General features: G+C 47.0%; 1 protein-coding gene across 1 annotated transcript in view; it reads right to left on the reverse strand.

Annotated features, from left to right (window-relative positions):
• Nucleotides 1-12,000, reverse strand: part of NUP210 (nucleoporin 210) — a 150,210-nt gene that overhangs the window by 63,389 nt on the left and 74,821 nt on the right. The window contains exons 25-27 of the mRNA XM_073574284.1: nucleotides 8,785-8,964; nucleotides 8,600-8,680; nucleotides 3,446-3,577 (exon numbers count right to left, since the gene is read on the reverse strand). Of these exons, the coding sequence (XP_073430385.1) occupies nucleotides 3,446-3,577; nucleotides 8,600-8,680; nucleotides 8,785-8,964 (393 nt within the window). The remainder of the gene's footprint in view (nucleotides 1-3,445; nucleotides 3,578-8,599; nucleotides 8,681-8,784; nucleotides 8,965-12,000) is intronic.

A 12,000-nucleotide genomic window follows, 5' to 3' on the forward strand; every position in this document is an offset into this window, starting at 1 on the left:
TTCTTATTTTTCCAAGGGTAACAGGACCCTAAAAGTTATTGTGCAATTTGTCCTGAGTACGCTGATACCCCACATGTGGGGGTAAACCACTATTTGGGGGCATGGCAGAGCTCGGAAGGGAAGCAGCGCCATTTGACGTTTTTGGCTGGAATTGAGATCGGACACCATGTCGCGTTTGGAAAACTCCTGATGTACCAAAACAGTGGAACCCCCCACAAATGACACCATTTTGGAAACTAGACCCCCTAAGGAACTTATCTAGATGTGTGGTGAGCACTTTGACCCCCCCAGTGCTTCACAGAAGTTTACAACGCCCGGGCGTGAAAATAAAAAATTCGTATTTTTTCCACAAACATGATCTTTTAGTCACCATTTTTTTATTTTCCCAAGGGTACCAGGAGAAATTGGACCCCAAAAGTTGTTGTCCAATTTGTCCTGAGTATGCTGATACCCCATATGTGGGAGAAAACTACTGTATGGGCACACGTCGGGGCTCGGAAGGGAAGTAGTGACGTTTTGGAATGCAGACTTTGATGGAATGGTCTGCGGGTGTGATATTGCCTTTGGAGAGCCCCTGATGTACCTAAACAGTGGAAACCCCCCACAAATGACACCATTTTGTAAACTAGACCCCCCAAGGAACTTATCTAGATGTGTGGTGAGCACTTTGACCCCCCCAGTGCTTCACAGAAGTTTACAACGCCCGGGCGTGAAAATAAAAAATTCGTATTTTTTCCACAAACATGATCTTTTAGTCACCATTTTTTTATTTTCCCAAGGGTACCAGGAGAAATTGGACCCCAAAAGTTGTTTTCCAATTTGTCCTGAGTACGCTGCTACCCCATATGTGGGAGAAAACTACTGTATGGGCACACGTCAGGGCTCGGAAGGGAAGTAGTGACGTTTTGGAATGCAGACTTTGATGGAATGGTCTGCGGGTGTCATGTTGCCTTTGGAGAGCCCCTAATGTACCTAAACAGTGGAAACCCCCCAAAAATGACACCATTTTGTAAACTAGACCCCCCAAGGAACTTATCTAGATGTGTGGTGAGCACTTTGACCCCCCCAGTGCTTCACAGAAGTTTACAACGCCCGGGCGTGAAAATAAAAAATTCGTATTTTTTCCACAAACATGATCTTTTAGTCACCATTTTTTTTATTTTCCCAAGGGTACCAGGAGAAATTGGACCCCAAAAGTTGTTGTCCAATTTGTCCTGAGTACGCTGACACCCCATATGTGGGAGAAAACTACTGTATGGACACACGTCGGGGCTCGGAAGGGAAGCAGTGACGTTTTGGAACGCAGACTTTGATGGAATGGTCTGCGGTTGTCATGTGCGTTTGGAGAGCCCCTGATGTACCTAAACTATTGAAACTCCCCACAAGTGACCACATTTTGGACACTAGACCCCCCACGGAACTTATCTAGATGTGTGGTGAGCACTTTGAACCCCCAAGTGCTTCACAGAAGTTTATAACACTCGGACGTGAAAATAAAAAAATCATTTTTTTTCCACAAAAATGATATTTTTGCCCCCAATTTTTTATTTTCCTAAGGGTAACAGGAGAAATTGGACCCCAAAAATTGTTTTGCAATTTGTCCTGAGTAGGCTGATACCCTACATGAGGGGGTAAAACACTGTTTGGGCGCATAGCAGAGCTTGGAAGGGAAGGAGCACCATTTGACTTTTTCAACTCAGAATTGGCTGGAATTGAGATCAGACGCCATGTTGCATTTGGAGAGCCCCTGATGTGCCCAAACAGTGGAAACCCCCAATTCTAACTCCAACCCGAACCCCAACACGCCCCTAACCCTAGCCCTAACCCTAGCCCTAACCCTAGCCCTAGCCCTAACCCTAACCCTAGCCCTAACCCTAACCTAACCCTACCCCAACACACCCCTAGCCCTAACCCTAGCCCTAACCCTAATGGAAAAATGGAAATAAATACATTTTTTTTATTTTATTATTTTTCCCTAACTAAAGGGGTGATAACGGGGGGTTTGATTTACTATTTATGGCGGTTTTTATGTTTGGCGGCTGTCGCACGCTAAAAGACGCTTTTTATTGTAAAAATAGTTTTTGCATCACCACATATTGAGAGCTATAATTTTTCCGTATTTTGACCCACCGAGTCATGTGAGGTCTTATTTTTTGCGGGACGAGTTGACGTTTTTATTGGTACCATTTTCGGGCACGTGAAATTTTTTGATCGCTTTTTATTCCGATTTTTGGGACGCAGAATGAACAAAAACCAGCGTTTCATGAATTTCTTTTGGGGGGGGTGCGTTTACACCGTTCCGCGTGCGGTAAAATTGATAAAGCGCTTTTATTCTTCGGGTCAGTACGGTTACAGCGATACCTCATTTAGGTCTTTTTTTATGTTTTTGTCAGTTTTATGCAATGAAAACTATTTTATATAAAAAATAATTATTTTTGCATCGCTTTATTCTGCGAGTTATAACTTTTTTATTTTTTTGCTGATGATGCTGTGTGGCGGCTTGTTTTTTGCGGGACAAGATGACGTTTTCAGCGGTACCATGGATATTTATATGCGTCTTTTTGATCTCGCGTTATTGCACTTTTTGTTTGGCGGTATGATAATAAATCATTATTTTTTGCTTCGTTTTTTATTTTTATTTTTTAAGGGGTTCGCTAAAGGGGTTAACTAATGGGACAGTTTTATAGGGCAGGTCGTTACGGACGCGGCGATACCTAATATGTGTACATTTATTGTTTTTTTTTTTTATTATTTTAAAAAAATGAATTTATTGGGGAATATTTTTTTTTTTTTTACTAATTTATTTGGCGATTTTTTTTAATTTATTTTTACACTTTTTTTTTAATTTTTTTTTACTTTATTACATAGTCCCAGGTGGGACATCACTGTCCTGTGACAGATCGCTGATCTGTCACATCACAGATCACTGTGACAGATCAGCAATCTGTCACAGGCAGTGCACAAGGCTTCCTCGTGCCTGCGCTTTGCAGGCACTGAGGAAGCCAGCTTCCCCAGGCCCCCGAAGGCCCCCGTCGCCATCTTGGATTCGGGGGCCTGGAGGATAGGAGTCCCCCGCAGCAGCGCTGCACATTGCGCTGCCGTGGGGGGCTCAGGGAAGCACGGAGGGAGCCCCCTCCCTGCCGATGCTTCCCTTTAACTCCCGGTACACCGCGATCGCGTTTGATCGCGGTGTGCAAGGGGTTAATGTGTCGGGGGCGGTCCGTGACTGCCCCTGACACATTGTGCCGGGTGTCAGCTGTGATAATCAGCTGACACCCGGCCGCGATCAGCGGCGCTCACCACGTGGGCGCCGCTGATCGCGGTAGACGTACTATCCCGTCCCCGGTCATACGGGCCCGGGTACCGTGGACGGGATAGTACGTCTCATGTCAGGAAGGGGTTAAAGAGGTTAAATATCTGCATTTCTAGCACAAAGATGTCTTACCTCATCGTGCCTGCTCTTCACCTCTATGAAATCCCGTTTTATCACAGACCAGTGGAAAGTAAGACCAGGAACAGCATTACCAAATGAGAATGGGGTTTGGCTACTGGACATTCCCATTACGTAAACCGGCATCTGTCATAAAAAAAAAAAAAGCACAATATTGGCATATAACAGATTATTTGTAGATATACTAATTGCCTACTAAAAAAAAAAACAATGTAAGAGCATATTCACACATCACTTATTATAATAATAATAATGCTTTATTTATATAGCGCCAACATATTCCGCAGCGCTTTACAGTTAAACAGTTTCAAACACAACAGTCATAAGTAACAATATTAACCGGGCCAATTTTTACAATTCTGACCACTGTCCCTTTATGAGGTAATAACTCTGAAACTCTTCCATGGATTCCGGTGGTTCTGACATTGTTTTCTCGTGACATATTGTACTTCATGTTAGTGGTAAAATTTCATTGATATAACTTGCGTTTATTTGTGAAAAAATGGAAATTTGGTGAACATTTCGCAATTTTCCAACTTTGAATTTTTGTACCCTTAAATCACAGAGATACGGCACACAAAAAACTTAAATAACATTTCCCACATGTTTACTTTACATCAGCACAATTTTGGAACCAAAATTTTTTTCCGTTAGGAAGTTATAAGGGTTAAAAATTAACAAGCGATTTCTCATTTTTACAACACCATTTTATTTTTAGGGACCACATCACATTTGAAGCCACTTTGAGGGGTCTATATGATAGAAAATACCCAAAAGTGACACCATTCTAAAAACTGCACCCCTTAAGGTGCTCAAAACCACATTCAAGAAGTTTATTAACCCTTCAGGTGCATCACAGGATTTTTTTGAATGTTTAAAAAAAAAAAAAATGAACATTAACTTTTTTTCACAAAAAAAAATACTTCAGGTCCAATTTTTTTATTTTACTAAGGGTAACAGGAGAAATTGGATGGCAAAAGTTATTGTGCAATTTGTCCTGAGTACGCCGATACCTGATATGTGGGGGGAACCACTGTTTCGGCACATGGCAGAGGGAAGGAGCGCCGTTTGACTTTTTCAATACAAAACTGGCTGGAATTCAGATCGGACGCCATGTCGCGTTTGGAAAGCCCCTGATGTACCTAAACAGTGGAAACCCCCCACAAATGACACCATTTTGGAAACTAGACGTGTGGTGAGAACCTTAAACCCCCAAGGGCTTCACAAAAATGATTTTTTCACCCTCAATTTTTATTTTTACAAGGGTAACAGGACCCCAAAAGTTAGGCTAGTTTCACATTAGCGTTTACGGCCGCGTCAGGCTGCGCACGGCCGCCGCTAAGCCCCGCCTCCGCCGGTAGCTCCGGCCTACGGACGCATGAAGTGGCATGCGTCCTCTATCTTTAGCACTGGGGGTGCAGGTATGCGTTTGGCCGTGCATGCGTCCTTTTGACGCTGCGCCGAGCGCACCAAATTGCACCTTTGGTGCGCTCGGCGCAGCGTCAAAAGGACGCATGCGCCGCCAAACGCACACCTGCGCACGGCCTGCGTCCCCAGTGCCAAAGATAGGGGACGCATGCAGCGTCATGCGTCCGTAGGCGGAGCTACCGGTGTCGACGCGGCAGGGGGCGGGGCTTAGCAGCAGCCGTGCGCAGCCCGACGCTGCGGCCGTAAACGCTAATGTGAAACTAGCCTTATTGTGCAATTTGTCCCGAGTACGCTGATACCCCATATGTGGGGGTAAACCACTATTTGGGCGCATGGCAGAGCTCAGAAGGGAAGCAGCGCCATTTGACTTTAATCGCTGGAATTGAGATCGGACGCCATGTCACGTTTGGAAAGCCCCTGATGTGCCAAAACAGTGGAAACCCCACACAAGTGAAACCATTTTGGAAATTAGAACCCCCAATTAACTTATCTAGATGTGTGGTGAGCACTTTGAAATCCCCCCCCCCTCCAAGGGCTTCACAGAAGTTTATAACGCCCGGGCGTGAAAAAAAAAATATATATTTTTGCCCCCAATTTTTTATTTTCCTAAGGGGTAACAGGAGAAATTGGAACACAAAAGTTGTTTTGCAATTTGTTCTGAGTAGGCTGATACCCCATATCTGGGGGTAAAACACTGGGCGCATGGCTGAGCTTGGAAGGGAAGGACCACCATTTGACTTTTTCAACGCAGAATTGGCTGGAATTGAGATCAGATGCCATGTTGCGTTTGGAGAGCCCCTGATGTGCCCAAACAGTGGAAACCCCCCAATTATAACTCCAACCCTAACCCCAACACACCCCTAACCCTAAATCGGAAAATGGAAATAAATACATTTTTTTTTTAATTTATTATTTTTCCCTAACTAAGGGGGTGATAACGGGGGGTTTGATTTACTATTTATAGCGGGTTTTTATGTTTGGCAGCTGTCACGCTAAAAGATGCTTTTTATTGTAAAATAGTTTTTGCATCACCACATTTTGAGAGCTATAATTTTTCCAGATTTTGACCCACAGAGTCATGTGAGGTCTCACTTTTTGTGGGACGAGTTCACGTTTTTATTGGCACCATTTTTGGGCACGTGACATTTTTTGATCACTTTTTATTCCGATTTTTGGGACGCAGAATGAACAAAAACCAGCATTTCAAAAATTTCTTTTGGGGGGTGCATTTACACGGTTCCGCGTGCGGTAAAATTGATAAGGCGGTTTTATTCTTCGGGTCAGAACGATTACAGCGATACCTCATTTATGTCATTTTTTTGTGTTTTGGTGCTTTTATGCAATGAAAACCATTTTATATAAAAAATTATTTTTGCATCGTTTTATTCTGCGAGCTATAACTTTTTTTTAATTTTTTTGTGGATGATGCTGTATGGCGGCTCGTTTTTTGCTGGACAAGATGACGTTTTCAGCGGTACCATGGTTATTTATATCCGTCTTTTGGATCGCGCGTTATTGCACTTTGTTCGGCAGTATGATAAAGCATTATTTTTTGCTTTGTTTTTTACTTTTATTTTTTAAGGGGTTCGCTAAAGGGGTTAACTAATGGGACAGTTTTATATGGCGGGTCGTTACGGATGCGGCGAAACTAAATATTTGTACTTTTATTGAATTTTTTATTTAGCGATTTTTTTATAAATTATTTTTACACTTTTTTTTTTTATTACATTGTCCCAGGGGGGACATCACTGTCATGTGTGAGATCGCTGATCTGACACATCACAGATTGCTGTGACAGATCAGCGATCTGAAACAGGCACTGCAGCAGACTTCTTCATGCCTGCGCTCTGCAGGTAGTGAGGAAGCTGTCTCCCTGCAGGCCCCTGAAGGTCCCCGCTGCCATATTGGATCCGAGGACCTGCAGAGAAGGAGGCCCCCGCAGCAGCGCTGCACATCGCGCTGCTGCGGGGGTCTCAGGGAAGCACGAAGAGAGCCCCCTCCCTGCCGATGCTTCCCTAAACCCCTGGTACACTGCGATCATGTTTGATCGCAGTGTGCCAGGGGTTAACGTGCCGGGGGCGGTCCGTGACCGCCCCTGACACAATCAGCTGGCACCTGGCAACGATAACGATCAGTGGCGCTTCCCCCCGTGAGCGCCGCTGATCGCTATGACGTACAATCCCGTCCATGGGCATAGGGGCCCGGGTCCCATGGATGGGATAGTACGTCAGATGTCAGGAAGGGGATAATATAATGATTAAAGCAAAATAAAGCGACCTTGCTCGTGAGAGCTTACAATCTACAATCAGGTGGGGGAGATACAAAGTACAGGTGTGTATTTACAATGATGTATTTACAATGATGGTCCAGCCATCTTGAGGGAGTGAGGGATGGATGGAGATTGTGCATGGGCTACACATGCACACTTACACGTAAAAAGACTGATTAGGGAACGTGATAAGCCGCTCTGAACAAATGTGTTTTGAGGGAGCGCCTAAAATTATGCAAATTGTGGATAGTTTTAATTTTTTGGGGTAGAGCATTCCAGAGGATTGGCGCAGCGCAGGAGAAGTCTTGGGAGTCGGAAGTGGGAGGTGCGAATTAGTGCCGAGGTTAGTAGAAAGTAGGTTGCAGAGCGCAGCGGTCGGTTAGGCTGATAGACAGAAATGAGGGAGGAGATGTAAGGGGGTGCCGCACTGTGGAGAGAACAAGTACTTTGAATTAGATCCTATAATGATTGGGCAGCCAGTGTAATGACTGTCGAAGAGCGGACATGTCAGAGTACCGATTAGCCAGATGGATGACCCTGGTTGCTGCATTAAGGATGGAATGGAGAGGGGGAAAGTCGAGTGAGAGGGAGGCCAATTAATAGAGCATTGCAGTAGTCCAGGCGGGAGTGGATCAGGGCGACAGTGAGGGTTTTTGTTGTTTCCATGGTGAGAAAAGGGCGGATTCTAGAGATGTTCTTTATGTGTAAGTGGCAAGAACAGGCAAGAGATTGTATAATGGATGTGAAGGAGAGATTGGTGTCAAACATAACACCCAGACAGAGCGCCTGCTGCCGGGGTGTTATTATGGTGCCACCCACGGAGAGGGAAATGTCAGATTTATGGAGGTTAGTAGATGGCTGGAGCAGAAGAAGTTGAGTTTTGGAGAGGTTGAGTTTCAGATAGAGAGCGGACATGATGTTGGAGACTGCGGACAGACAGTCACTGGCGTTCTGTAGTAAAGCAGGGGTAAGGTCAGTGGATGACATGTATAGTTGTGTGTCATCAGCATAAAGATGGTACTGAAAGCCAAGTCTGCTGATGGTCTGTCCAATTGGGGCCGTGTAGAGAGAGAAGAGAAAAGTTTTCTCTCTGTTTTTAAAAGGTGAAAGCACACAGACTTTATAGAGTTTAATGGAACTATTCATACATTCGTTTTTCATCTGTTTTAAAAGGATCACTGACAACAGAAAATAAAAGTTCATAAAGTTTATCTTTTTCAGTTCTATTTAATCCCCCCTGCTGGAAATCTCACGCAGGTGGGATCACTCCCAATGCAGATTGTCTTCTCAGAGGGGACAGTGTATACACAGATCGATAGTCTAGAACTTCCTTGCACATGCTCCGCTCCGGGAGTGATGGCACCTATGTGAGATTCCTCAGCCTGCTTTCTCTTTTTTTTTTCATGATATTCTATCAGTGCTTGTCCAGTCACTGCATCATTACTACCTACCTGTGTGCCACTCTTCATCCTGGTGACCGGGGCGTGAATCCGAACACCAAAGAGTTTAACTACTTCAACTTGTACTTTATCCTAAAAAGAGAAGTGACGTCATGCACACAGAAAAGCTGTAGATGGTTGGCTTTCCCTGTAATCATTACCTGATCGCCCATTCTATTAAACAAGGATCTCTTTACCTCGGATACGATTGCCACTTTTCCAGATTCAGCATCAACGGCTTGGATGACGCCGGTCACGGTAACGTTTCCAACTTTTGCTCCTTTCACCAATCCGTTACCGCTTACCGAGGCTACGGCATCATCCGTGATCGAGAAGAGGATGTTGGACTGGGGTTGTGGGCCTCCTTCCGACGTTATCTAGATGAACGCAGATTTATTGTTTCAATACATAAAACAGGATTTTTGGGTTGCTTACCGTAAAATCTGTTTCTCGGAGCCTTTATTGGGGGACACAGAGACCTTGGGTGTATGCTGCTGCCACTAGGAGGCTGACACTATGCACAAAAAAAGATAGCTCCTCCTCCGCAGTGTACACCCCACCGACCGGCAGAGAATTCCTCAGTTAGTGAGAAAGCAATAGGAGAAGGAACAGAATAGGTTGACAACATAGACAACTCAACTGTAAACATTCAACCAAAGTAAGAACAGGAGCTGTAAAACATGGGAGGGTGCTGTGTCCCCCAATGAAGGCTCCGAGAAACAGATTTTACGGTAAGCAACCCAAAAATCCTGTTTTCTCGTTCGCCTTATTGGGGGACACAGAGACCTTGGGACGTCCCAAAGCAGTCCCTGGGGTGGGAAACAAACTTCCATCAGGCCAGCGGACTCACCACCGCGGCCTGCAGAATCCGTCTACCTAGGCTGGCGTCCGCCGAAGCGTAGGTGTGGACTCTGTAGAATTTCACAAACGTGTGAACCGATGACCATGTTGCAGCTTTGCAAAGCTGCAGTGCGGAAGCTCTGTGGCGCACCGCCCAGGAGGCACCAACTGCTCGAGTAGAGTGGGCCCTGATACCCGGAGGGGCTCCGCGACGCTTAACACGGTAGGCTTCCAGGATAGCCGATCTGATCCAGCGAGCAATGGTGGCTTTTGATGCCGGGTGACCTTTCCGCGCTCCATCAGGGATAATGAAAAGAGACTCTGTCTTTCGCAAGGAAGTCGTCCTAGACAGATAGACTCTTACCGCCCTAACCAGGTCCAGCTTGTTCAAGGACCGCTCTCGGGGATGAGTTGGATTCGGACAAAAGGACGGGAGCACGATATCCTCGTTGAGGTGAAACGAGGACACCACCTTCGGAAGGAACGAGGGCGGAGGCCGCAGAACTACCTTATCCTGGTGGAGAACCAGAAAGGGAGAGCGGCACGAAAGAGCTGCCAATTCCGACACGCGCCGGACGGAGGTGATGGCCACCAGAAAGGCTACCTTCCAAGAAAGGAGAGAAAGGGAAATATCCCTGAGGGGTTCAAAGGGCGGACCTTGCAGAACCTCAAGAACCAGATTAAGATCCCATGGATCCACGGGCGCCCGGTACGGCGGGACCGTGTGAGCCACGCCCTGAAGAAAGGTCTTAACCTGAGGACGGGAAGTCAACGTTTTCTGAAACAGAATGGACAGCGCCGAAACTTGACCCTTCAGGGAACTGAGGGCAAGCCCCGCATCCAATCCTGCCTGAAGAAACGCTAGGACTGAAGGGAGCGAAAAGGACATGGGCGCGACGTCATTGGTCTCACACCAAGTGAAATAGGCCTTCCAAGTACGGTAGTAAATCTTGGAAGATGATGGCTTTCTGGCTCGGATCATGGTCTGAATTACGTGGTCGGAAAATCCTGCTCGTTTCAGAACCTCGGTCTCAACAGCCACGCCGTTAAATTGAGCGGCCGAGAATTGGGGTGGCAAATCGGACCCTGAGACAGCAGATCTGTTCTGTCTGGAAGCCTCCAGGGGGCGTCCGCGAGAAGGTTGACAATGTCCGCGAACCAAGACCTTCCGGGCCAATTCGGGGCGATGAGAATGACCGGAAGTCCTTCTGCCTTCATCTTCTTCAACAGCTTGGGAAGAAGAGGCAGAGGAGGGAACAGGTAGGGAAGTTCGAACTGGGACCAAGGAACGGCCAGGGCGTCGGCGCCCACTGCCAGAGGGTCCCGAGACCTGGACACGAATTGTGGGACTTTCCTGTTGAGGCGAGACGCCATGAGGTCTACATCCGGGGTTCCCCACCGAAGGCAGAGCAGATGAAACACTTCCGGATGTAGGGACCATTCTCCCGCCTCGAGACCCTCGCGGCTGAGAAAATCGGCGGCCCAGTTGTCTACGCCGGGAATGTGAACCGCGGAGATTGTCGGGACGGAAATCTCCACCCAACGAAGAATCTTGGACACCTCCGCCAGGGCTGAAACACTCCGTGTTCCCCCTTGGCGGTTGACATATGCCACCGCTGTGGCGTTGTCTGTCTGAATCCGTACCGGCAGTCCCTTGAGGAGCCTTTCCCAGTGGACCAGAGCAAGATGGATCGCTCGAATCTCCAGAACGTTGATCGGTAGCGCTGATTCCCGATCCGACCATCGACCCTGAACAGTGTGGTTGCGGAACACAGCACCCCAACCGAGGAGACTGGCATCTGTGGTTACTATCTGCCAGTGAATGGGAAGGAAGGATCGACCCGAAAGAATGAGAGGTGACGACAACCACCAGTTGAGAGACCGCTTGATCCGGTAAGAAAGATGGACAGGGCGATCCAGGGACCGAGGCGACCTGTTCCATTTCGACAGAATGGCCTGCTGGAGAGGCCTGGCGTGAAATTGGGCAAAGGGAACTGCCTCTATTGCCGCGACCATCTTTCCCAGGACCCTCATGGCTGTACGGAGGGATGGGAATCGCGAGGTCTGCAGCGATCGTACTTCCTGCTGCAGAGAGAGAATCTTTTCTTGTGGGAGAAAGACCCTTGACCGACGAGTGTCGAACAGAAGACCTAGAAAGACCAGGCGTTGGGTAGGAACCAGACAGGACTTTTTCCTGTTGACGATCCACCCGAAATTGGAAAGAGTGTCCAGGACGATTGACAAACTTTGGTGAGCCTGTTGGAATGAGGGAGCCTTGATCAGAATATCGTCTAGGTACGGGAAAAGAACGAGGCCTCTGACTCTCAACAAAGCCATCAACGCAGCCATGATCTTCGTGAAGACTCTGGGAGCGGTGGCAAGACCGAAGGGCAGTGCGACAAACTGGTAGTGGTGCTGTCGAATCGCAAAGCGCAGGAACTTCTGATGTCCGGAGAAAATTGGAACATGTAAATAGGCATCTTGGATGTCTATTGAGCACATGAATTCCTGCTCCTCCATGGAGGCGATGACCGAGCGAAGCGACTCCATGCGGAAGTGGCGAAGGCGGACCC

Source organism: Dendrobates tinctorius, unplaced genomic scaffold, assembly GCF_039654945.1.
Source record: "Dendrobates tinctorius isolate UK_male_01 unplaced genomic scaffold, ASM3965494v1 ptg000038l, whole genome shotgun sequence".
Lineage (NCBI taxonomy): Eukaryota > Metazoa > Chordata > Amphibia > Anura > Dendrobatidae > Dendrobates > Dendrobates tinctorius.